General features: G+C 43.2%; 1 protein-coding gene across 1 annotated transcript in view; it reads left to right on the top strand.

Annotated features, from left to right (window-relative positions):
* Positions 1-27,941, top strand: part of LOC146812790 (uncharacterized) — a 266,004-nt gene that overhangs the window by 18,222 nt on the left and 219,841 nt on the right. The window contains exons 4-7 of the mRNA XM_085619906.1: positions 8,229-8,285; positions 15,113-15,207; positions 19,769-19,934; positions 22,087-22,193. Of these exons, the coding sequence (XP_085476032.1) occupies positions 8,229-8,285; positions 15,113-15,207; positions 19,769-19,934; positions 22,087-22,193 (425 nt within the window). The remainder of the gene's footprint in view (positions 1-8,228; positions 8,286-15,112; positions 15,208-19,768; positions 19,935-22,086; positions 22,194-27,941) is intronic.

Below are 27,941 nucleotides of genomic sequence, written 5' to 3'. Positions count from 1 at the left end.
GTTGAGCCCCGATACATTAAAAGAACAAATTTTTATATTGCGAGACATTAAACCTTATTCTCAAAATCAATATCAATATCCAAGATACAGTATTATTCCAACCAGATTGAAAATTATGCAAGACTAATTTCGTCTCATAAGTACATCGTTCAAAAACATTCATTTCATAACTACCATTTGGAACCGCCAAGGAATTTTTCCCTTTATTCCCAACCCAAACCCAAACCCACCACCTTCCCCTCCCCCTCTTCCCCCTCCCCAACCCCAGTGTCCCCTTCCCCCCTCCCTTAATCGAGGTTTTAGGACCCAGTCCTATGGATGGGGATGAGCATCAGCCCCTCTGTCGATTCCGACAGCTCTATTTATTCTGTTAGAAAGGAAAACAATACCATGGGGGAAACCCCTTCCTGCTATGTGTCACCAGAGTCTATCTAAATTAGAGATCTTTGACTCTCTAACCTAATCAAAGGCTAACTCCCAAGACATTACTAAACATGATATATCATAGAGTATCACATCCATAAGTTATTATGAAAATGCTCCGTGTCAGAAATAAAGAGAAAACAAAAAACAATATCCATTTAGCGGTCCTTCAGAGAATGTAGATACTCTTTAGCTAGGGCGACATTGGTAAAAAATCTCATTTTTTCGTTGTAAATTACTTTAAGTTTTGCGGGGTTCATAATATAAGCCTGCGCGCCTTTTTTTTTTAAATAAGTCCACCAACTGTCTCAATTGCCAGCGAGCATCCATTGTATATTTGGAATAATCAGGTACCGTGAAAAAAGTAAATCCTTCCGCCATGGTTTTACTGTTCAGACGAGTTTGCAAATAAACATCTTCTCTAGCTCGGAAGCTATTGAAAGCTACCAGAATCGGTCTTGGTTTTGATCTTAGGTTTTGCCCGGGACGAGACTGAATATTAAAAGGGAATCTGTGTGCCCTTTCAATTTCTCGGTCCCAATCCCATTTACTTAAACTAGGAAACGCTTTCTGGACAAGATCTACTATAAACTTCCGTGGATCTTGTCCTTCGTCGCCTTCAGCAATCTGCATTATTCTTAAGTTATTGCGGCGAGATCGATTTTCCATGTCAGCCATTCGCCAAAGCACATCATCTCTATTACTACTCAAAAACTCAGTAGCCTTTTTTTGCTTAGACAAATCATCCTCAATGTTAGATATTCGTGTTTCAACTTCTGTGAATCGTTCTCCAAAGTCTGATTGTGCTTTGACCAGTCTTCTAATCGAGCCCTGTAGCTTTCGGCAGGAATTTTGGATCTTTTGACTGTCTAATGCGGTTTTATCCATATGGCTCAAAATAGTTTGATATATTGTGGTGAGAGTAATATCCGTCGCTTGACCATCTTGAGAATCACCAGCGCCCACAACTAAAGATGTATCGCGACCTCTAACGGTAATGGGGGTATCCTCTTCCCCAAGCTCACCGCTAGCGTTCACCTCATCGTCAATGGAGTCAGCTTCTCCCTCAATAGACATTTGTCTCGTATATTGCATAGCCAGATCCTCAGACGAGGAGGCAGAGTTTTCTGAGACAGAAAAAAAATCCCCGGATTCAAACTCTGGCGGCATGACCCTATCAGACTCTTCGGGGATTACACTTTCAGTCTCCGAGGGTGATAAACGTTGAGATTCTTTTTCTTTTTCTTCTATTTCATTATAATTCGCCATTTTTGATACGTTATCGTCTCCTGTACCCTTTAAAACATCATCTACAGCAGAGACTTCAAGCCGAGGTGTAAAGGGGGTATTATCTGTTTGAAGCTCATTAGTTAGTAACCCTTGGCGTTTTTGCTCGGTATTTGAAAATAATGTCATTATAGTTTGCTTGACCTTCCCTGACTGTGGATGAACGCCCGTATCTCTCTCACCTTGTTTAGTTGTTAAGATAGAAGTCTTTGCTTCCTGGCCGCGGGCTTTCCGAAGTTGTTTTGGGGCCATTACACCCTTCTGCAGTCGATCCAACTCTGCTCTGGCGGAATACTCGCCGCGAAGCCAAGCCGGTACACCTGTGTCAGTCACCGCCCACCACGCTCTTCGTAGCCTCCACAGTGCTGCTGCAGCGGCTATCGCCTCCAGCATCAGCCCTTAACTCGGTATTGGCGTTACAGACTTCGCAGACTTCTCAGCATCCCCGTATATCAGGGCACGGAAGGTGAAACGAACGACAATTTCTTCCTTCAATAAGAACGCCTTTCACAAAGAAGAAATGGTCCGCTCTCAAGAACCGCCGGTAGCACACAGCATGTCGTAGAGCTGCGGGACAGAGGAGGATCAGCTCAAGCAGCCGGCACGGAAACTCGCGCAGGCGCCATCTTGCCTCCTGGAATTACTTTTGTATCGTATATTGACGGCAGCTGCCTCTATCGCAGGCACCGGCATCGTCGGATGGTTGAACGACCTGGCATGGAAGGTAGATTAAAAGAACATTACCTCCTCTGTTAGGCAAGAAACCCGGAGATACAATAACTGATGCACAATTGGAGTGGACAGGTGTCCTACTTACTTCGTCAGCGATCATATCTGGCGAGAGCACCATTTTGTGCCACCCTAAATGCGTTAGTGTTGTAATTAGTAAACATCCAGTTATCTTTATTTTCTCTTGCTACATTGCTTCTGGTGTCACTGCACAGTATATGAGATGACATCTGTTTAACAGAACGCCTGTCGGAAGTGAGGCACAATATCGTGCAAAGTGTGGAATAAATGAAAATGTTCTAGCTAACGAGAAGGAAAGTTTAAATTCTATTAAGGACAAGGAGGCTATGATTGTGCATTTTTCTTCACTTTATTGAATCATCAGCCTTCAAAGAACATATTGAGGATAAACAACACATACTACATATCTCATTAACCATAGGGGAGTGAGTCTCCATAGTAACCATAGTCCAATCATAGTCCAATCCGAAGTATATAATTGAATGACGCCCCTTCCTGTTCCTCTTCTTCACTGGAGGAAGTTAACCTTGAATGCTTTTCCTATTCGAATTTCTGATCATTCCCTACAACAGAGAGGTAACATGTTATCCAATTCTTTGTAACCTTATAAGATTCTTTATTCACAATCGTAGATTTAACACCTCAATTTTGTTGCATTTTTAAAAAAACATTTACATAACTTTCAGACCTTCAGTTAGCTAGAGATATGAGATTAACCTTACTTACTGATGACAAAGTAACATCAGGTGGGTCTGAAAATCATTTAATGATGTCCCTGGGTGGGATAATCCTTGTCCTTAATAGAATTGAAACTTTCCTTCTCAATAGCTAGGAAATTTTCCATTCTATGTCTGGACCAGAGGTGTGGATCATGCATATTCAAAGCTTACATACTACCAGAGTGGCGGCCTCCGAAATGGGTTTGAAGTAAAACTTCTTGAACATCGACTCGGATGACCAGTCTGCCGCACTCATGATATTGTCAATTCTGCCACCTACTTGTATGGCTTTAGACGCCGTGGGCCCCAAACTTATGCACATCCACACCAGCCGTGGCCATAATCCACCTGGCAATACCGCCTTGAACAGCTTTTGCATGGCAATTAGAAGTAGTCTCCCACTTAATGGTCTGATGTCCTCTGTCATTTCTTGATATGCTTTAATGCTTCTGACCACACATAGGGCGTTCTGAAGAGGTAGGATAAGATACCGACCTGGTATTAGTCTTTGTTGTCCTAGATATGGTAAACGTGACTCCTCCTGGCGTGGAAACTCTAGTGGAGAGATCCAAAGCCCTCACTTTTACATGAAATGAGACTAAGTAATATGGCCAGTTTTGCAGACCGTTCCTTTTGTGGCAAGTACTGGCTATCCTGCCTGCTAAGGATTAGTCATAAGACATCATTAACATCCCGTAGGCTCGAGTATCTGGGCACCGGGGGCTTAGAGAGTCTGATACCCTTCATTAGTTTACAGACCCAAGGGTATTCTCCAGTCAGTTTGTTATCAATAGTTATGTCCTGCTGATATGGCTCACCTAAAGGAATTTGTTCACAACAAAGAGAGAGTGGCCCCACTGCCCAAGAGATGGGCTACCATATACAATGTCTTATAAAAGAAGGTTTCTCTTTGATCTCAATTAATAACAACCTGAGGATATACAAACAAAATTATACAAAGGGCATTCACATATACTCAATCCACTAACATACCTGAACCCATAAATCAATTATAAACCAACAGATCACTTATGGATACCACAAAATGTTCATTTGTTAAAAAACATAATCAATCGTATGATACACAATGATTTAATCAAGAAAGTTAAATATATTTATACATATATTTCAACAGTAAAAACTCATACACATAACAATTCAGCTTTAATGTTCATGAGAGACCAGAACAAGAGAAAAATCTAAAATCATCATAGTCCTGTTAATTCGACTGAATCATCAATATCAGAGTCTTATCAATTCTTTTTATAATTAGACTGAAGCGTTCCTCTAATCTAACAATCATAAAAGGGCATCGACGCGACCACTAGGTAGAGAAAATAATCGCCGAACTTGGAAAATGGTTCAAGGATTAAGTTGATCCCAGATGTTAGTGGCTTCCAAGTACCGGGGTGCTGTATTTTTAGCTTTTTGGTAGCGTGTTAAAATTTGTTGTAACTGGATTGTCTTCCACCAGAAATTCAGCCTCCTTTTTGGATATACATGTTTCATGAGTGAATCTGTTCGATTTAGATCCAATTTCTGTTGTCACCTATGTTTTGTATGATTGTGACTCCGCCGCTGATCAACTCAATCACGGAACCATTATCCAAGTTCAATGATTATTTTCTCCGCCCTGTGGTGGAACGAACCCTCGAAGACGACAGCGGGAGCCCAGAGGGCATGTGATCTCCACAGGAGACCTTGCCATTCAGTGACACGTCCTTTTGAAGAACATGTAAGGGTGATCACTGCTTTAACAAAAGTCTGCCACTTGTGCGCATTTTGCTTCTCTTGTAGATGCTGAATTCTGAACTCTGGTGAGCCCGAATATGCGCACTGTATGTAGTCCAACTTAAGAAATTACCTGCTACACTCGCTGAGGAAAGTACAGAATCCTCTTCAGAAGTCTCACTTGAAAGAGGCCATATTTGAAGATTTTCAAAATGTGTGGGACTACAGATAATTCTGATTTCCTCAAGAAGCCCAAGTTCTTCAATACCTGAACCGCCAAAGCAGCCAGTGAAAACTTGCTACTTTTGTGGGCTAGATGTGGGTTGGCAAGTATGTAAAAGGTGCATCAGCCACCGTTTTCTCAGTCTTTGTTTCACGTCTGTGGCTCAGCCTCTCTATCGCTAAGGACATGACCTCAATGTCCAGAACAATGGAATAGAAAGTGAAGGCAATCCACAGCACTTTTAATGGCAAGTTTCATATGGGGTAAGAGTCTATGATCTTCTGAGCAAAGCAATAACCTTGTGTGTCACCAGAATGATTAAAGAAATTGGCTTCAAATGAAGATATTAACTGCATCAATGAGATCAAAAGGGTTACTGTTTTTAATGATTGAACCTACTGTTTCCCAAATGCCAAAAAGCCAACTATTTGTTTATTACTTTCCATATAAACCTCTTAATGATTTAGTGCTACATTAAGGTGCCCTCCTTGTCAGATACTATAATTACTTATGTTTGACAATGTTTCTAGTATTGCTCAAGACTATCATTATTTCAAAGTTGATCTGAAGATGCACATTTTATACAATTACTCTAATTAGTGGTCAGAGTTAATATTTAGTTTTTCATGGCATAAACATGAGCTTAGCATGTCTGACATTAGTGTTATCCTTTGGGAATGTGGACGCTCTTCAGTTCTTGAATTCTCTTTGACCAGCGTCAAGTAATGTATGGTTGTTGGAGTTAGTTAGAGAAAGCAGTATTTAACCAATGTGTTGTGCAGTTATAGTTGGTGCAGTTGTGACTAGTAGGTTGTAATTGTCAGATCCTGTCAGAATTTTTGTATTGCATTAGGTTCATGGATGCCTGGTTGTTTATTGCATGACCGAGGGTGATTGTTTAGTTAAGGGTAGCATTAGCCTATTGTATGACAATAATGCAGTGCAACAGGATGAGTATCGATGTAGTATGTTTAAACTACTTTGTTATGAGATGTTCTAATACAAATGTTGATAAGAGCTAATGTGCTGTTCAGGTGACATCGTGTAGGCAACTACTTGGGTTTTGTATTTTGTTTTGTACATAATGTTGCTAAGGAGAGTGTTGTATGTATTTTGTTGGTGTAAGGTACATTAATACCTGGACCCTCATTTGCTACTGAAGAGGCCTTGCTCAGCCAGTTCTATGGATTTGGTGCAATGTTGGCTGCTGTGACGTAGCAAGGTTGCCCAAGGTCCTAATGCTAGCAAAGAATATGGGACCCTGTCCCCGCCCTGGGTATTAAGGTTGGACTAGGCTCTTTGGTATTTTTGTTGTTCAATGGTGATACCGTGTAATGTTGATTTGTACTGTACTGGAAGTGGATTATCTTCTGCGCTACGAACTTCAACGGTACTGTTTCACTGTGCCTTGGTTATTGAACAAAGCATAATATAAACATGTTTAAATAAAAAAGAAAGGACTGGGGCCTCTTGCACCCCTGATAACCAGTGCCGCTGCACCTACTGCATTGTTGATAGCTACGCCCTTGGGTGGACCCAGGGTAGTACCAGGATGAGGTGTCTAATGTGTATGGTGAAGAAGTGGTATGTGTGGATTTAGATGTCCTGTTGAGATCACAGCTGTAGGGATTTAGTGCTAGACAGTGTGCAAAATAACAGTTGGGGTGTGTTTTTGTGTTGGAGTAGAGTGAAGTATACATATATCTTGATCTGTACTTGCTGTTGAGGCGCTAGTGCTTAGACAAAAATAGGGGGTTGGTACCATGGTGTGTACAAGACACTGACAGGGCAGCGTCTATACTACGTTCTGTAGGTGTGTTGCAAAGAGTAAACATATCTGGAGATGGATGTGCTTTTGAGTTGAAATTCCATACCAGTTATATTTACAAAGTTAATTGTTTTTGGCATTTATGGGGTGAAAAAGGTTTACCACTATTGCTTACTACAGAGAACAGGGCAGTATAGGCAGTTTGCTCACACTGATCAGTTACAAAAAGGCCAGCCAGTAGCAACTTACGCTTCCTACCAGACACACAGAATAGGTACAGCAAGCCAGCATCAAGTACGTTACTTCACTTACAAAGGACAGCTACATCATCATCATCATCATCATCTTTGCATTTTTATAACCGGCCCGTCCAAAGGGTCCTATGGCACTCAACTCTTAAAGTATAGTACATTTAACAATGTAAGGAGTCAGTTTCTCCCTCTCTCTCTCCAGAACCATACATAGAACAGGAACTGCTTAGAAAAGGGTGTTTTCTGAGTGACTAATTTTCTTCACAACACTTGCAAGATTTATGGGGCAGTGCCTGGCACCATCCCATAGCCCGTCAATCAGTATTAAGTAGTTTATCAGTTGCCCCTCCATGCTTTCACTTCTTGAAGTATTAAACAGGGGAAAGCAAGGCAAGGGCAGACTTATTTTAAGGCCCTTTGTTTGAGGCAGTTGCCAAAACTCACTTCCAGGAGCCTTTCTTCTGATTCATAAGAGCTGACATATATGGAAGGTGCCAGCTGCACACCACCGGCCATGCTACCTGCAGCATAAACGACTTTGACCGAATGGTCTCCCCTCCCAACATGGTAGTGCATGTTTTTTCCATAAAATAATCCACTACACCATACTGTGCAAGGATTTGTTGCAATGAGGTCACTGTTTGCCTTTTTTTCTCAGAGTATATAGTGTCATAAGAACATGCAGTGATGCTTAGTGCCATTATCGTACACATGGCCCAATTCTTGAGACATCATTGTATTGCTTTGACCACTCGAGTTTGGCAAAACCTTAGGTCAATTCAATGTAATGGGTAAATTTAATTGGATACTGTACGTTTGATTCAAAGCTTTTCAATTACAGTGCTTTGTGGTGGGCAGAGGTTTTCCGCTTTCCAAGGGCATTGTATCTATTAAGATAGCTAATTGGTTTCATTAAGTTTGAAAAGAGAAGGTCTCTTTTCAGAAGTATGGCTCGATATCCTGGAAAGGACCTCCAAACAGGTTTAATATCACTGTATGCTTCTCTCACTGGCCCTCACTCAGTCAACACCCTGTAAGAGATTGGTTTTTAAATTATTTCTTTTTACTCTCCACAGGTGCTGCAGTACCGGAGCCGCTGTCGGGACTTGGAGATCCAGCTGCATAGGACCAGGGTGAGGCTGGGATGGGAAAGTAAAGTGAGCTTTGTACAAGACGATTGTATGCTTTAGTTTTATTATTTGTTTTTACTTTTTCGAAAGCAAGAAATCAAATTTCAGGCAGTAGTTTATTTCAAACGATTGCCTTCTGTCTAGCATTGGTGGTGATGTTATCTGCTAGGGAACAGGGGTCAGTTTTTTATTTTTTTGTTTGTTTTCTCAAGACAGAGATTTCTGTTTGTTTGCTGAGTCTCTTCATTTGTTCTTTCTTCAATCTGCTTACTTTTCCAGTGTCTTTTTTCATACCCTTTGAATATAATGCACATCAAACTTTCTCAAGCAAATGTAGATATTCAATTGATGATATATCTGATCATGACTAATTCAGGTAATTAAGAGTAATATACGAGTAATGGAAAGAGAGGGGTTCAGAAGTATTATTGGGAACACCCTCTTTACAAACTCAACAGTGAGTTCAGGCAAGTGGTGCAGCTAAACGCAGTTTGTTTATGTTGTCATATGTTGTCATGGTGAAGTTTATTATTCCATGTAGGGAATATGTGGATTTGAGCTTTCCAGGCTTGTCAATTGAATCATGGCCCCCTTTGGATGATTACGCTCGGGCTGTGTGCATAAAGCCTTTTAATTTGATGTAGACTGCTGTGTTGGACTCAATCCTTTAATACAGATTTTGGCGACAAGGAAAAGTTGAAGTCATGATGGCGCCCATGAGGTGGTCAAGGCTCTAGAAGTATATTATATTCAGGGGTGTGGTATTTAATAAAATATCTACTTGTCCATGGGGCAGGTTGCTTCATAAATCTACTTGTCCTGTAACAAAATCCACTTGTCCCTTTTGTGCCATTTAATGCGACGACATATTATGGCAGCAATCTCGTTATATAAGAGCTCTGATATACACTCGCTGATTATGCCAGGGATTCTTCCATAGTAGGGTTTGAATACTTGCAATTCCCTTATGTTGCGACATTTCCATAGATCTACATACTGGGGCTGAAGGTAGTGGTAAGCAACAGTTCCAGGGTTGGAATGCCCTTTTGAATCTGTACAAACCAACTAACTTGCATGTTTTAAGGGTTTTCACTTACTCTTCTCTAATCTTTTCCCATACTGAGAAAGATTGGACATGTACACCTGACAATGGCAGACATTAAACTTCTTCCAAGGTTGGGGGAAAAAAAGTTGTTGGAGAGAAAGTGAACTTGCAAATACTCAGATTTTCGCATGAGCGAATCTATACCTAGATGTTTGCTCACGATTGTTTATGGGACTCATATTATGCTAAGTTTGTGGAAGGCTTTGCTGATAAGACAGAGATATTAAGGAAATTGTTAAGAAAGGGGAGCATGTTTTTGTGGGAAGAGGAACAACAAAAGTGTTTTGAAATGATATAAAAGATGACATTTGTGATCCAGGCATGTTGGTGCCCTTCAATACTAAACCAAAGTCCATTCTCACTGTAGATGCCAGTGCTAAGGCTATTGGGGCAGTGCTGTCGCAGATTCATTATAAAAAGGAAAGAAGAGTAGCATTAGCATCTTGTTTCCTCTCTGTCTGAAAGAAATGATTCTGTCATTGAACGGGAAGCTTTAGCATGGGGAGCAGAATATTTTCCGACATACTTGTGGGGCTCTTTGTTCATTTTGTGAATGGACTATAAACCTTTAATGAGAATCTTGTTGCCTGGTGGCGCTGGGAAAGGGTAAGCAAGGTTAGCCAGGTTGGCTGCCAGGCTGCAAGAGTATTGCTGTACTCGGGACTTTATTTTGGGTTGGAGAAATCCTCAAGCTGATTGCTTATCACGTTTGCCTTTAGATTGGGAGTCACTGGATGGACCTGAGGTGAGCACCTGTGAGAATGAAGGGGCTGTTGCTTCTGTGCAAGATGCGGTGGATTGAGGGGAGGTATGAGTGCTTTTGTATGTCAAGAGTGGGAACTTGAAATGGATTCTGACCTTGTCTTGAAAGAGGTCCTGAAAATGATCCAAACTGGTGCTCTGGGGGAAAGTATAACTTCCTTGTCAGTGAGACCTTTTGTTAAGGTTGTAGATGAATGTCTGTTTGTGGACAGAATGTAGTTTTACGGGGTGAACGTTTTGTGCCTCCTGTTGGGCTGAGATTCAAATTGTTTACTATATCCCATGAGGGCCATTTAGAACAATCCTGAATGGAAAAAAAGATTTCAAAGGCAATTTTGGTGGACTGGTTTGGACGACCAAGTTAGCGTGTGAGTTGAACAGTGTAGTGTCTGTAAAGAGAGTGAGACGAGGTTGAAAGTTGGTAACAGATAGGTGGCAGGTATATTGAGGATCCATGTTTGGTGTGGCACACTGTGTGCTTGGATTTCATCTGCCCTTTGTCCAGCATGAGACATGAGATAAAGTTGGCCTTGGTTGATGTACATTCTAGACAGTTGACTGTGAAGTTTTGAATGAGATAACGACCAGGAGTACCATATGTGCTTTGGAATCTATGTTTGCTTAGAAGGGAATGCCTTCCGTTCCTGTCACGGATAATATAACCCAACTTACTTCAAGTGAGATGTCAAGATTTTTTAAGTGTTTTTGAGTTGAGCATAATCGTACCTCACTGTACAGTCCCCCCAAGAAGATGGTTTAGCTGAGCGAACTTATAGATTAGTTGAATGGATTTTTCAGATGGCATGAGCCAATCAATGATTGTGATGTTATGAAAATGGTGTCTGATATGGTGTGGGCATATCGCACCAATGTGAATAGTGTCACACAGCACTCCATTCCAAGTAATGCATGAACGTGTGACAGGGGCTAAATTAGTTCCTGCTTGGTTGAAGGATTGGGTTTCTTCTGATGGAAGGCATTCTAATTCTGTGGCGGAAAGGATGTCTAGTAGGTTCAGTGTAGAAGACTGGTTAAAAATCAAGTTAGGGCATATACTTAGTGGATTGTCAAAAGTGTATGGCCCCTTTAGGATCAAAGATATTGGTAAGTTCTCTGTTCTTGAAATTGGAGAAAGGTGGAATTTCAGGAATGCGACTCTGTACCAACGAGGTGGTTATGTGAAAGAGAGTGTGAGGGGTGCTCTAGAGTGATGTTGATGGGAGATGAGGAATTGTATGATGTGAATCGTGATTCTATAGGTGTGTAAGGAGTGACTTGAGAAGTGAAGTTGTGGAAAATAACAAGTATTGCAAGATAATGGAGACTTCCATCTTCTTTTCATGGTTATGTGAGATGAATACTTTTTGTTATATTGGGAAACAGTATATCGCTAGTTATAGAGGAGTGTAAGTTGAGAGATTACCATCTTCTCTCTTTCAAACGTTTAGCATTTGATTATTGTATTTTGTTATTTGTGTTTTCCTTTTGTTTAAACTACATATTAGGAATGTGGAAATATTACATGAAGGGAAAGGGCTGTGTTATGTTGTCTTGGTGAAGTTCATCGTTCCATGTAGACAATATTTAGATGTGAGCATTCCAGGCTGGTCAGTTGGATCCTGCCTATTTTAGGATGATCACGCCAGTGGCTTAACAAAACTTGAAGGGACCGTTTGTTCCCCAGGCTATGGGTACTGAAACACCAATACTCCCTGCCACACAATGCTCGTGTACAACCTGATGACCTTTCTCATCACATATCTGCCTTTCTCACATGCTTTTGAGTAGTTCGTGTTAAGAATCCTAGTGGTACGGTTTCAACTTATTGGTGACTAAGTGAAACCTAGGTTTTTTTTCTTCATTTAAACATGAACATTGTAAGCAGACAAAATATGAAAAGGGTCTAGTAAGAAATTGTTTTACATATTGTTTGAAGCTGCTAAGTATGGCATTATGTAAGTCTTTCTGTAGCCCTTTATTGAGTTGAAGAGTTAAGAAACAGGCAAGTAAAACAAAGCATGTTTTTAATTGTGACTTTTTGAGTTCATTGGTTGATGGCCCATGGCAGGCATATCCTTGCAGCTGGGTTAGATGTTCTCTACAATAGAAGTTTGTTTTTTCTTGGGTGGAGGGTGGTTGTTATTAAGGAAGGTCTCCTTCTGCATTGCCCACGTATCCCAGTTCCCGAGGATTATTCAGATGCTCATTAAAGTAGTAGGAAACCAATGTATAGGACAGTACATGACAACCTAAACGCTGTGCAGACTAATGGCAAAAAATTAATTCATTGGAAGCATTCCAGATTCTATACATCATGCACACTTCCCATGTGATCTAGTTTAATGTGTGTGTTATAGCTTTTATTCTATTGTGGGCTGCCTGGGCCAGTGCTGGTGCACCTGCAAGGGCACAGACGCCAAGATGTACTTGTAACAGTGGACACGCTTTTGGGAGATGGAATAAAAAGTTGACTATGCACATGGGTAGGTCAGTCAGCCATGCAAGGGAAACTACACAAATGGCACACAAGACTGCTATAGCCAAAGAAGAGCGTAATTGGGCCTAGACCAAGTGACAAACAAAGAACAGCCGTAAAAGTACTTTATAGATGTTCTGTAGGACATACTCCAGCATAGCTAGTACACCTTGCTACTATGGGACTTTGATGGGGCAACTCAGACTTGGAAATTGTTGTACCTATAGAAGTACTCCAAGACATTTTAATCTTGTGCTTCCCTCCGCTCTTCTATTTCAAAGGTCTGCATAAATACCACTCCCCGAACTAGCTCTTCTCCTCCTCCTGTCTCTTGTTCATGGAACCCGTCTTCTCCTTTTCCCTATACCCCCTTTGCAGACGATGAGGAAGGCATGTTTACTCCGTTTTGGATCTCTGGCCACTGGGCCAAAATGACTCCAGTCAGGGGTGTGGAATATAATATAATAAAATATCTCCTTGTCCATGGGGCAGGTTGCTTCATAAATCTACTTGTTCTGTAACAAAATCCACTTGTCCCTTTGGTGCCATGTAGTGCGGCGCCAAATTATGGCAGCAGTCTCATTATATAAGAGCTCTGATTTAGCCTCTCTGATTATGCCAGGGCTCATACCATAGTAGTGTTTGAATACTTGCAATCCCCTTATGTTGCCATGTTTCCGCAGATATATATAGTGGGGCTGAAGATAATGGTAAGCAATAGTTCCAGGGTTAGAATTCTCTTTTAAGTCTGTGCAAACCTACTAACTTGCATGTTTTAAGGGGTTTCAACAACTCTTCTCTAATCTTTTCCCATACTGAGAAATGTTGGAAATTTACTCCTGACAATGGCAGACATAAACCTTCTTCCAGAGTTGGGAAAAATTGGTTGGAGTGAAAGTTAACTTGCAAACACTCAGATTTTCGCATGAGCAAATCCACACATGCAGATATGCTCATGCTAAAATGCAGTTCACAATTATTTTCAAGGAGTACTATTTCTTGTCCTACTCCTGTAAATTCTTGGGAATTCACGAAAGCCGTATAGCTGCACTTAATGCAAGGACCAATACCACAGGTGCACTTTTGAGACTTTCTTTAATAATTGGGCTCCTAATTTGGTCTGGCGTTGACCATGACCTTTTTGCTTTTATTAAAATTCTGTCTCTCTCTGACCCTATCAGCTGGCTTCACTGTGAGTGACAGCATTCTGCTCGTTCACAAGGAGCATATTGGCACACAAAGTAGTTTTCTTCAGTGCCGGTAACTACTGTGGCAGTGTGTGCTATTTGAGACCAAAAACTATTTTTGCTTTTGTCAATGTTTGTTATAATGGTGAGGGCCCGGCAGCTCCCACACCAATAAGGTTTTACAAAAACCATGCGAAAACAAGTCACACATTGACAAAACTAAAAAGATGCCCACCAATTTCAGATCTACTGGCTTTACAAATACTTGTTTATTTTTGTTTCCCATGATCTTATAGAAACTGGTTACACTGATTTGAAACTGGTTACACTGATTAACATGCATCAACACATGTAACTAAATGATGCTACAAAGATATGGTACCTGAAAGTTTACAGTAGTTTAGTGATTTTCTTTTTTTTTCTTTTTTTTTCTTTCCTGCTTTCATTTGTTTATCAACATTTTATTTTGAAAGCAAAGAATCATCAGTTTTGCTTTCAAGCTTCTGCAAATATTTGCAACAAATCGGGGGGCATTCTAGGAGCATTATAAATAGCGTCATATTGCTAAACTTTGAAAACGTGTGTACACATGTTTATGCTGGAACCACTGTCAGTAGTGCACTCATAGCTTCCAACATTTACTTGGAGCGCTCACTCTAATAATAAAGGCTATCAATTAATGAACCATAAATACAAGTTTGAACAGCATTAACATATGGTTAAAAATATTACATTAACTGCAGATAGTGCCCTTCCCTGATCCATAATGTGGTACTGCACTCTGGCAACCAAAAAGGTTTGTGCTGCAGGGGGTTTGGCCTACTTGTCCCAAGGACAAAACCTGTTGCCCTTGACCTAAAACAATATGTCCTGGGTGTCCGGCTATAGGAATTCCACATCCCTGCACCAGTTCAGGGGTTGCATAGAATGTTGATGAGGGCTGATACTCTAGCCCTATTCATGTAACATAACAGGTTGTCGCTTGTGTAGTGTTCACTAACCGACATGTCTCACGGAGTGTTCACTAACTGGAACTGTCTTGTTTCGCCCTAGGTAAGCAGCAGCCTAACATACACTTGTTTCTCCTTGTGTTCTCCAAATCAACAAGGACTCTTTGATATCTAATGTTTACCTTTAGACTTTTCTGTTTCTCTGTTTACCATGGTTTTCGCTAGTGTGCAACCATGTTTGTCACCACTGTCCTGTTCGTGAAACTTAGAACATGCAGAAACAATCAAATCAATCCATACGAGAGTAGGGTTAGGACCTCTGTGAATCACCTTTTAATTTCCTCCAATAGCACTCAAGGGAACGGGAGGTGGACCTACGCAAGGAGGATGAAGGACGACATAACATGGAGAAGTTGCTCATTCAACTGGAGGAGGAACAACAAAGGTGAGAGTAGGCCTAACCCTTGCCGGGAAAGCAAGCAAGTGGGCAGCTAGAAAAGAACTGTACAATACAATTAGTGTGCAAATTGAATGGGGCCAGTTTTGAATCTGTGCTATTTGACAGAATGTGGATGACTTGTATGTGATGACCTCGGCCATGCAGGATGGAGTCTTTCATGCGCCTTCCGCCAATGATGCCATCTAGGTTTTTGTCCATAGTGATTCTGGTGGAGGAGTGCAGAGTTATTACCCCACAGTGGTTTGCAGGGTGTCATGGACGTTCTCTCATGGTCTGTAAAAAGCAGCAGTTATAACTCCCAGGAATTTTTCCTGATAGTATTTATGTAACGTTTAACCTCTGCGAGTTATTCACAAATGGATTGTTCTAGTATTTCTTTCTTGAAAACTACAATAAATGTTTCCGTGTAATCGCACCACACTACACTACAAAAGAGTACTACTTCCTGCACTACAAAAGATCCCCAACCTTCACCCTGGTGTCCCAGTAATAAGTGTTACAGCTTGCTATTCACAATTTAAATTGTTCCAGAGGATACAGCATATATCTGCCTTTCTATTAAAAAGCACCACAGATGAGCGGTGTCTGTAAGAGGATAAATTTGAAAGCATTGAAACGACTATTAATTAAATAAGCATATGTATTACAGAAATTAATATTATTCAAATAGATGTTTAATACAGAATGGTGAAGTGGAATTTAAAAACAAAAATCTAAAGCTGCCAGGAAAAGGCCTGAAAGATTTTAAGTGAAGCAAATGAACCAGTCTGAGTTAATCTTGCTACTTATTAGAGGAAGAAGTCTTGCTAACTAATTATTAGCAAGTCTACTTTGCCTATGTAATCTAAATGTAATTTCTGAGATAACCCTATTTAACTTCCAAAAGTGGAGTGTATTATGAAACCTATTTTTTCCCTGATTCCAGTTTGAACATTTGCAAGTGGATTAGGGGTGGCAACAAGCGAATGAAAGGTTAACTTGTAAGAAATAAGTCTTGCTCAGCTGCTTTGACCTGCCTGCATACTTAGCATCACAGTACCAACAATTTGGCCAAAGCAGTCCATCATGTGCTAGGTGACAAATTGACTCCATGAAAAATTTCAGGTTCAGCCTCGCAAACACAGGACCACACAGTCATTTCCCAAGGACAACTCAAATAAAAGAAATTTACTTTGGGTATACCAATACTAGTGACATTCACTGCTTGGGATAAAAGCAGTCGAATCTCGTTTTGTGTCTGTGCTCAGTTACAAACACATATGTGAAGGCTCCTTCTGTACCAAGGTGTGATGAGTGTGGGCAAGCAGTTGGGCTTATCCATTGGGTGTGTTAAGCATTTCTTGTATTCACTCAATTGAGACTGATGCACCCACACGGAGACTAAATCCAGACCAATTGGGTAAGTATAAAAAAAAGGAATGCAGGATTTCACAATGAAATGCAGTTATGATTGAATTTTGCAATAGTTACAGGTTTGTATTAATTAAGAAAGCAGTTTGCATTATACAATAATTACTTTTAGAATACTTTTTTGTTACTTTTAGATTACTTTGAGTACTGGGGGTGGTATCCCGATATACCAAACCTAAGGATCTCACAATACAAGGTAAGTAAGACCTTTCTTGGCTTTGAGCTATAGTTTATTTTCCCATACAAAACACAGTTCAGCACTTAAAAATTTTAGGCCCAAAATCTCATAACATGGGAAAAATGGTTATTATTTTCCAGGTAAGTAAGCGTCTGACAAGTGGGAGTTTAGGGGGGATAGGACCAAGGTTCCCCAAGGTCTAGATAGGCATTCTAGTTGCACCACCAGCGGCACAGGGGCAGCTGGGTGCAGAGTGCAGGGGCCAAATGTTAGCCAATGGGGCCTTCGGTTAGGGACTGCTTACGAGCAGGCCACTCTGGTGTGGGAGAAAAGCTCCTGGGGTTAAGGTCAGCAGTGCAGGGGCAAACTACCAGCACAGGAGCTGCACCACCAGCGGCACTGGCGCGGCCGGGTGCAGAGTGCCAAGAAGACGTCTGGGACCCTGTGCTTCTCAACAGAGACCCTCGGCTTGGCAAAGTTGCTACAGGCTCTGGCAGGGAGACTTCCTGAAGGCGGCCACGGCTGGAGAGGTAAGTTGGGACCTTGGGGAATGCCCGCACACTATCGGTTGGGCCACCCAAGGCCATGGGGCGTCTGGTGCAGGGGTGTCTTCGGGCATCTGGTTTTCTTACCTGCTCCGGTCGCCGTCGGGGGTATCCTTCAGGTTGAGGCTGCAGGTGTCTTCTTGAAGCTTGAGGGAAGTCGTGGATCACCAGATCCCAGGTCAGGATTGCGGAGGAGACCTCCTCATAGTGTTGGGCCACTCGAACTCTGGCCGTGAGTGTCGGGTGCAGACCCGTGGAGTCGCTGGAATCCGGATTCTGGTCTTGGAGTCTTTGAGTAAATCCAGTGCTCATGGGAGACCGAGTTTGTAAGGTGAGTGCAGCCTTCAGGCTTGGGGGGAGGGTGGGGGCTGTTGGCTGCTGGACATGCCGAGTTCTTCGCTGTAGGTAGGTCGGAGGCGGGCAGGCAGGCAGGTAGGGCTGGGGCCAAAGCAGTAGTGCAGTGGAGACGGAGTTCTATGTACATACATTGTTATTTGACGGCTTCTGCACACAGTGTTCAGACTAAGGTCGCAGTGCACGTCTAGGAGGAGGACTGAAGAGCCGTGCCGACCCAGGAAGAAAAGGACAACTACTGTAGTGGAGACGGAGTTCTCTGTACATACATTGTTATTTGACCTTGACGGCTTCTGCACACAGTGTTCAGACTAAGGTCGCGGTGCACGTCTAGGGATGTGAACAACAGACCATTCTCATGTGAAGAAAAAGCAAGCAAGCAGTTTTTCTTGCAATAACAGCTAACTGCAGTGTCGTGTGCAAAAGCAGCAAAGTGGCAAGATGGCGTTTTACATCTAAGGCGCTTATGCTAACTTAGCAATGTGTGTACATAGAACTCCGTCTCCACTACGGTAGTTGTCCTCTTCTTCTTGGGTCGGCACGGCTCTTCAGTCCTTCTTCTTTCTCGAATCTGAGGCGGCAAGGCTCAGGGTTCCTCCAAAATACTAGATTCAGGGGTGTTTAAAGGGGTGTGCAGGTCGGAATCAATGGGGTGCAACCCCTATTATACCACTCTCCAATAGGAGGGGGGCCTGAGCCTATCCCTAATTGGCTGAGTCCCCTCATCTTCAAGACGGAGGGGACTGAGATATGTGCTTCATATGGCAAAGGTGGGCCCACCTCTCTTCCTATCTTGGTTTTCCTGCCGATTGTCTCTTTCTACCAACCCCCCCCCCCCCCCATCCCCCCCCCCGACCAAAGTGGGGGGCAGAACTGGTGTGAGCCAGTTGCTGGGGGGGGCATGTTTCAAAGGCGGCAAGCCTTTGAAGCTTCCCCTTCGTGGACCCAGCCCATCATGGGGAGGAGGCATGACACCACTGCCCAGGATAGGCTTTGTCTCTGGACCTAGAGAGCAGAGGCTCTTTACCCAGGGGTCCAGAGACCTGTCTGGTGGTGGCAAATGGCGGGCAGCCATTCAGAAACCACACTAGGGCTGGTCGTTTTTCAGGGGGCATCTCTGAGTGCATTTTACATTAAATCCCACACTGGCATCAGTGTGGGTTTAATGTGCTGAGAAGTTTGCTGCCAAACTTCCCAGCTTTTAGCAAAGCCATGATGGAGCTGTGGAGTTTGTATTGATCAACTCACACACCATATACTCTTTATGGCTTTACAAAACTTACAATGTCAACTAACTAAGACACTGTAGCGGAACAGGGCTGATGCCACTGTACCCTTACCTGAGGGCTAGTGTGCCCTGCCAGAGGGGTGATTTTCATAGGCCTCAGGCAGTCGGTTGTAGGAATGGCACACAGAGATGTGTGCTATGTCGACTCTAATCTTTTCTCTGCACCAGAACATGCAGCTTGCAATGGCAGTGTGTGGGTGTTAAGGTGCAGTGCCTCTAAGGATGTTACAATAGGTGCTGCAGCCCTTAGAGTCCTTCCCTGGTTACAGTGCCCTTGGTACCCATGGTACCTTTTGCAAGGGGCTTACCCTGTGGCCAGAGATGTGCCAGTTGTGGGGACAAAAGTACAGTTTTGCGAAAGAACACAGGCCCTGGGAGCCTGATTGACAGGGACCCAGGGCACATAAGTCAGGTTGCATCAGATGTCAGGCAAAACGTGTGTGTGGGGGGAGGGGGGAGGGGGGTATCCATGCAAAAGGGTCACTTTTCTACCCTAGGTAACCAAAATCCAGTTACTATTTTAAATCAAGAGATTGTGTTAATTTAATGCATTTGAGGGTCTTCACCATCCCCTTCATCAGGAAAAATGCCTTATAATGTCTATATTCAAGCTAAAATAAAACATAAAATAGATTCTCTATCTCACCTATTGCTTATGACACCAGCCTTTATATCAATCACATTAATTTGTTAACCTCCAGTTAATTTTGAGTTTCAATTTCTTTATAATGTATATTGCCCACTTATCTTTTTTCTGACTTCCCCATTCAGGTGTGAGAGCCTTGCAGAGGTAAACACTCTCCTCAGAGACCACCTAGACAGAGCCAAGGAGATGAACAACGCTCTGGCAGAGGATATGCACAAGCTGACTGCCGACTGGACGCGAGCATTAGAGGAACTGAAGCGGAAAGAGAGTGAATGGCAGAAGGAGCGAGTGGTGAGCACTACAGTGGTTTGAATTCTAATTCTCAGTCATGTTTCAATGTGTTCAGATATTGCCAAAACACTTTCTAAACCTGTCTCTGTAGTTTGCGATGTGTCCCAAGGTTCAATATTGGTAATATCACTATTTGACAGTTACGATGAACCCCTTGGATCGCTACTAAGAAAAGCGTGACGACATTATCGTCTGTGCTCGGATACGTTTCAGTGATACACCAGTGTTGTCTCAAACTTACACCCTCAATCTTATCTCCTTGCGTAACCAAACTACAAGCGTGTATAGTCACCTAAAACTTAATGAATTAAGACTGAATTTGCTTAGGCTTCATACTACACAAAGAAACGTAATTGTGAATCCCACATTTAACTCGCATTGGGATAATTTTCCCATTTGCTTCTTAGCTGTGATAAACACTTTCTTCCAAACTGAGTACTTAAAAATCGAAGTGCACTCACTTGTACTCAGAGGCTTAGTAGTGGTATATACTTCTCATAGGTCTATTGCAATGGTTCAGCACTCTTTTCATGACAGTATTACTTCTTGTTCATAATGATATTTCATGCACAACTTCAGTGATTCATATTCTCCAATAGATGTGTTTCGAAGAAAATTATTTATTCATGTTCATATTCTTCTTCTTTTTAAAATTAATAACCACAGTAGCCAAAGCATTTCGTCCTGATGGACTTCATCAGGGCTGTTTCAAAACTGTTCTTATTGGAGACAATGCTCATGTATGTTTGGTCAATTTTCATAAAAGAACTGATCCATTAGATCCTGTGGTGCACATAACTTTTTAATGGGGGCCACCTTGTATTTAGCACAGACAATGTTGTCATATCTATGTGGTATGTTTCATGACATTTCTGGAGTCTGAGTGCAATATACGCCGAGACGGGGGAAAAAAAAGAATATGAACATGAACAAAAAAAATGTCTTCACAACACATCTATTGGAAAATAGGAATTATTGAAGTTGTGTATGAAATATCATGAGTTTGTGTTGAATCATTATGGACTAGAAGTAATACTGTCTTGAAAAGGGTGCTGAACCATTGTAATTGTTTTGGAAATCTTTTCCACTGAAATTTGAAAGGGGTTGAACTTTCGGTCCTGTGCACCTTTTAAAAGCATCCCAAAAAAATACCCATGGTATGTTTGAGTGCTGTAGAATATTGCTTCAACCTCTAGTGTATATCTGTCTATCTAAAGAACCTGATGCCACAGAAAGCTCTTCTCAGTTCTCTAGCATGTTTAGTTGCATCCTGTCATGAATGTGACCACATCAGACCTGTCCTCTCCTCTTTAAAATGACTCCTGAGTGGGGCAAGGGCATCTTCAAAACGGCATGCTCTACTTACCAGGCACTACACATAAATATCTAATCTTTTCAAATAAACTCTAGATATCTAGGGACTCTCGCTTGGTTAGGAGGAAAGCAAGTTATTGACTTCAAATCTAAGTTGTCAAGAAAAGATATTCCACTTTGACCTTGTCTGGGCCTTCACCTGTGCTATGAAACACTTTAGCTGTATCCATGAAAATAACCAACATCTTCAACCAATTTAGGTGCTCCCTGAAATTCTGCCTTCTCAACGAAAACCCTAGTCCCTCTTCCAATGACTCCTGTTATTGCAGTGTTGCCTGATTAATTCTATTCCCTCAATTTGTGTGAAATAATATTTCACGTTGCAGCCAACTGATATTGAAGGTTGATTCAGGATGCGTATTGTATAAATATTCACTCTCTGGTAATGCCACTTATGCAAGTGGAACAAGAGGGAACTCTAGAATAGGACGCTTTTTTCAGCCTCTATGTTGAACCATGCTTTTTTTTAGTTGTTTTTTTTTTAAGAATAAGAATGCTCCAATGTTTCTCTTGGCTCCCAAACCTTTGCTATTTCTTGTATTAGAAATACCTATTAACACTTGAGGGGCAGTCTGATTCCACTTAAGTAAATAAGGAGAATTGCAGAGTAGAACAAGGGTAGAAAGAAAGGGGGTTTGAAAGAGAGAGAGGTTTTCCATTCAATGGTCTTCATATGAGCTCTCAACAGATTTTGTGCACATTTCGTCTATCACTAGCCAATTCTACAGTCTGTGTACCATGTGATAAAATATTTAATTTTTTCTACTTCGATTTCCAGTTTTTTGATTGCTACTTTGGGGGTGAGAGGAAGCGTCTACTTGAACTATGGAAGCAGGTTGTAACATTCCGCCGTCATTTCCTGGAGGTGAAGTCTGGTACAGAGAGGTGAGTTAGAGAGCTGGTCTTTGTGGCAGGAAAGTGAAAGCCATTTGAAGGTGTACAGAGTGACAGAGTGACAAAGAGGCACAAGCAAAACATAGTGGCTGTAGTGGGGAACAATACCTGTGGCCAGCAATCAAGATACTCCTTGACATCAACAGTCAAATTTACTAAAAACCATGGTTTAGCAACAGACATAGCAAATCTCTGCTTTTTGGCAGTGGTGTTTAAAACCAAGCTTGTTATCGGTTGAGAAGAACATGGCTGAATCCATCTGATGTGGTTCCCCTAGTGGTGTGAGCGTGGCTTTGCATTGCAAATTGATTTGTTAGCCAAGATGACATCGGTCACATAACCTGGTTTCTTAACATTGTCGTAGAGTGCAGCTGGAAATAGTGGTAACGGTGCAGTGGGATGAAATGTTCTTGATGAAATAATGATGTGAAGAAACTTGCTTGCTGCCGAGATGCTTGCATGAATTAAGTTTGGTGGCAGCTTAGAAGAAACATAGTAGGAAGTGTCTGTTTGTGTCTGCTTTTGAGATTCCAAAAAATAGAGCAGGAGGGCATTTCTCAGGAAGAGACCATAAAGTAGTACTTCTCCTTAGCTGCAAACCCTTAATGTATGCATCTCACTCTTCCAAATAAAAACAGAGGAATGCAAGTGACTGAGGGATTGATGTACAACACCACAGAGATCAGGTTGCAACTGTGTCTATCGACGTCCTCCGAGGTTGGAGCACTTTTTGTCACTTTGTCCCACACTCCATTTGCTAAGTTGCCAGTTTACCCTTTTGGTGTCAAGTTGTTTGATTGGGAGCTTTGAAAGCTTTTTCCATACATTGTAAAATCCCTCTGTAGACACAAGAACTCAATCATTTTGCCTCATTCTGTGCATGTTGCCTGAAAGTAGTGTTTTATGTTTCGTGTAAGTTCATTAGTCTCAACACCTGGGCACTGTGGTCTTGCCATAGCACGGTGGGAGAAGTGTGTGCTTGGGGTTGGGACATTCTTTTAAAGGGTGCCAATAGTCTGCAGAGAGATGAAACCGGTGGCACATGATTATGATATGGAACATCATGGTTTCACAGTGAATTGTAGGACTGTCACCTTTAGATCCAGGTGGCACATGAGTATGATCTTGAAAAGTTTAAGAAACCGGACCTTTGACTCCTAACAGACATAGTGATGGGATGTGTCCAGTTTAGTGGCAGTGAGTTAAGTTTGCCTGTCTTGGTGGCTGCACTTTTGATACACCTCTGTTAGTGAAAGGGTTATGATCACAAATACTTTCTGGCTAGTAGTGAGGAAAGCATGGTGTTCGAGGCATATGAGCTGCAGATCACACACTTAGGATAAGATCGCCATCTGGTGTTGGGCTCGGATGATTGCAGGTTGTTGTTGTCTTCGGAAGAAGCCTTTGGTCACGAGATAGGTGACTCCTCCTCTGGACAACAGTGCGCATGGGTATCCACTCCATCCTCCGATTGTTTTTTTCCGCCATTGGGTTCGGATGAACTTTTTTCCGCTCCAGCTGAAAACTTCTAACAATCAAACAACCTTCCAAAATTTTACAACTCAACGTCGAAATACACTCGGACCGGTTCCGGACGCGGCTCATGGAAAGGACACCCTTTAAAAAATGCCCCCAATGTGGAGCGAAGTTCCCCCACAGTGACCACCACGAGGTCTGTAACCTGTGCCTCTCGCCGGACCACAACGAATCCAGCTGTCCAGCCTGCGCCGCATTCCGTTAGAAGAAAACCATCCGGGACCGAAGAGCTAGATGCCATATCATGGCCAGGCCAGCTCCAGAACCAGACGACATCTTTGCCCAGGATGTCCCTGACGACGACTCCGAAGACCTCCAAATCGCATCCGAGGCTGACGATTCTGATGACCTCATCACTCCGGGGCAGCGTGTGAGTACCAGTCCCCCTACCCCAACCCCACCAAAAAAGGTATTGGTCAAGACTCTGCCAACTGGCCCCAGTCGCGACCGAAAATCGTCTTCAGAGGCACCCCCTCGGGCCCGGCTCCGAAGAAATATAAGCCTGCAAGTGGCTCGGGTTCGAGTACACCTCATATTACTGTGCCCACAATACCGTCGGCACCGAAGACTCCCCTGTCGGCACCGAAGCAGGCTCCGAGACCGAAATCTCCATCGGCACCAAAACGTTCTTCGGCACCGAAGTCACCACTGGCACCGAAAGGTTCCTCGGCGCCTAAATCTTCGCCGGCACCGAAAAGTTCTTCGGCACCAAAATCATCCTCGGTACCGAAAAAAGTCCACAAAGACTCTACCGATCTCTCAAAACACAGATCGGAGCCAAAAAAGTCGGCGACAAAGCCACTTTCAGACAATGAGGAACTTTTTCGCCCGAATCCCACGCAAAAAAGGATTTACATAAATCCAAAAACCGGACATGTCGCAGCTGTTCCATACAAGAAAAGGAAGCTGGACACAACACCTCCTCCAGCTCCCGTAAAGAAGAAGGACTTTGCCGCCTCACCCATTTGTCCTTCCTCTCCTATATTGCCTCTCATTCCACCCCACCTCCTTCCCCTCTACCATCTCCTTCGCATACACCACCCCCACAGGATGATGATGACGATTTAGGGGGAGGGGGAGACCCAGATGATCCTACTGATCCTCATGATCCCTTTACACTCCCGGACACGGCACCCTTAGACGACTGGGCTTTCCCTTTACCTGACCTTCCTGATCTCACTACATATCCTTCCAAACCCTCCCCTCCTGATGACCATTTAGGGTTTGGACAACTCATAAACAGGGCGGCAATGTTCCATGGCGTTACCATGCACACAGATACACCTGAAGAGGACTTTCTCCTCGACACATTTGAGCAGTCGCAAAAATCTGTTCAAATTTTACCCATGATTAAGGGAGTGATAAAGCACGCCACTGAGGTTTTTAAGGACCCTGTTAGAGCTAGGGTTCTTAACCCCCGAATAGAAAAAAAATATAGACCGGCCCCACCGGATCCCGCTTACATCAAAGCGCAGCTCCCTCTAGACTTTAGTCGTGTCAAATGCAAGGAAGCGGGCTAACTCCCAAACAACAGGAGACACGCCGCCCCCGGACAAAGAGTCTAAGCTCTTAGAGGCCTCGGGAAAACGGGTTGCCGCACAAGCTGCTAACCACTGGCGTATTGCCAACACACAAGCCCTATTTGCTAGATATGATAGGGCTCATTATGACCTGCTAGAGGAGCTTTTGCAACACGTGCCTGATCAGTACAAATCCCAGGCCAATGACCTCATTCAAGAGGGTAAACTAATATCAAATGCCTCAATCAAATGTGCACTAGACGCAGCGGACACCGCCTCTAGGGCAGTCAACACGAGTGTGTTACTTAGACGCCACGCATGGCTACGTATTTCCGGCTTTAAGCCGGAAGTACAATCAACCATTCTTGCTCAACCCTTTAATCAGGAGCAACTATTTGGACCCACAGTCGACACTGCACTAGAAAAGATGAAGAAAGATAATGAGACTGCCAAATCAACGGGAGCATTACAGTCTACACAACCCCGAGGCTCCTTTCGACGCTCCTTTTACAGGGGAGCCTCCAAAAATGTAGGAACAGACACCTCTTCCACTTTCAAAACCTCCGGACAAACATCCCCTAACAGAGGATATTTTAGAGGAGGATATAGGGGAAACAATACCAAGGGCCGAGGACTGGGTAACACCAACACCCGCACCTCTCCAGCCACTAAACAGTGACTTGCCTCCACTCCCCCCAGACCATTCCACTCCGGTCGGGGGAAGACTCCCAACAGTTCCTACCTGTCTGGGATTCCATCACAACAGACAAGTGGGTAAGACAAATTATCCAGTTTGGCTACTGCCTCGAACTCGCAAACACCCCCCCAAACATCCCACCCAAACATCGTCCGATGTCACCACACCATCTCACGCTCCTCAAACAGGAAATTCGGTCTTTGCTTCAAAAACACGCAATAGAACCAGTTCCACTCCAACATCAGGGTACAGGAGTATATTCTCTATATTTCCTCATTCCCAAAAAGGACGGGACCTTAAGACCCATACTGGACCTCCGGTTACTAAACCAATACATACAATCAGATCACTTCCATATGATCACTCTCCAACAAGTCCTCCCACTACTTCAACATGGCGACTTCCTTGCCACATTGGACCTCAAGGACGCATACTTTTACATCCCTATGCATCCCGCTCACAGGAAATATCTACGCATTGTGGTGGACGGGCAACACTATCAGTTCACAGTTCTCCCATTCGGAGTAACATCCGCACCCAGGGTATTCACCAAATGCTTAGCAGTGGTGGCAGCGCATCTCAGGAGAAGACAAATCCATGTCTTCCCCTATCTCGACGATTGGCTCATAAAAGCCAATACTCTCGACAAATGAGTTCTCCACACTCGCCGCACTATTCAAACCCTACACGACTTGGGATTTACCATCAACTATCCCAAATCTCAACTGCAACCCTCCCACATACATCAATATCTGGGAGCCACCATAAATACATCCAAGGCCATAGCTTATCCCAGCATAGCCAGGATAGCCAACATACAAAATCTCATCTCAAAATTTCAGACGCAACACTCTCTTCCGGCAAGAGTGTTTATGAAACTGTTAGGCATGATGGTGTCATGCATCTCCATCGTACCCCACGCACGACTTCAAATGCGGCCCTTTCAAGAGTGTCTAGCACAACAGTGGAACCAGGCTCACGGACAACTTACCGATCTGGTGTTGGTGGACAGTCGCTCACTTCGTTCACTAAAAATGGTGGAACACCATCAACCTGTCCAAAGGACGGCCGTTCTTAGAGCCTCTTCCACAAGTAGTGCTGACCACCGACGCATCTCTCACGGGGTGGGGAGCCCACCTCCTTCAATACACCACTCAGGGCAGATGGACCACTCAACACAAACTGCTCCATATCAATCACCTCGAACTCCTAGCGGTGTTCCTAGCACTCAAATCCTTTCAAGTACATCTAAAGAACAAAACTGTCCTCATCCGCACAGACAATATGACGACAATGTATTACATACAGAAACAGGGGGGGACACATTCTCTCCAACTGTCCCGACTTGCACAGCAAATCTGGAGATGGGCAATTCCCCAAAACATCTACCTGCTAGCGCAACACCTTCCAGGCGTTCACAACCAGGTTGACGATCTCCTAAGTTGCCAGACACAGCAAATCCACGAATGGTAATTACACCCCAAAGTCCTATTCCCATTCTTCCAAAAATGGGGCCAACCAGACATAGATCTGTTTGCCACTCACGAAAACACAAAATGCCCAACCTTCGCCGCCAGGTTTCCACACCCACAGTCGAAGGGCAATGCAATATGGATGAACTGGTCAGGCAGATTTGCGTACGATTTTCCGCCTCTCCCACCCATTCCATTTGTGGTACGCAAGCTGAAACAACAGTCGCTAAAACTGATCTTAGTAGCTCCCACTTGGGCACGTCAACCCTGGTTCACCACACTTCTAGAACTATCGCTAGTTCCACATCAAAAATTGCGCCTCTCCCCGGCTCTATTAACCCAGAACCATGGATAAATCAGACACCCAGATCCTCAGACACTGAACTTGGCAATCTGGCTCCTGAAGTCCTAGAGTTCGGTTACCTCAACCTCTCACCGGACTGTATGAATATCATAAAAGAGGCTAGAAGACCTACTACTAGGGCGTGTTATGCAGCAAAATGGAAAAGATTTG

Source organism: Triturus cristatus, chromosome 7 (assembly GCF_964204655.1).
Source record: "Triturus cristatus chromosome 7, aTriCri1.1, whole genome shotgun sequence".
Taxonomy (NCBI): domain Eukaryota; kingdom Metazoa; phylum Chordata; class Amphibia; order Caudata; family Salamandridae; genus Triturus; species Triturus cristatus.
This window is presented reverse-complemented; position numbering and strand designations above follow the sequence as displayed.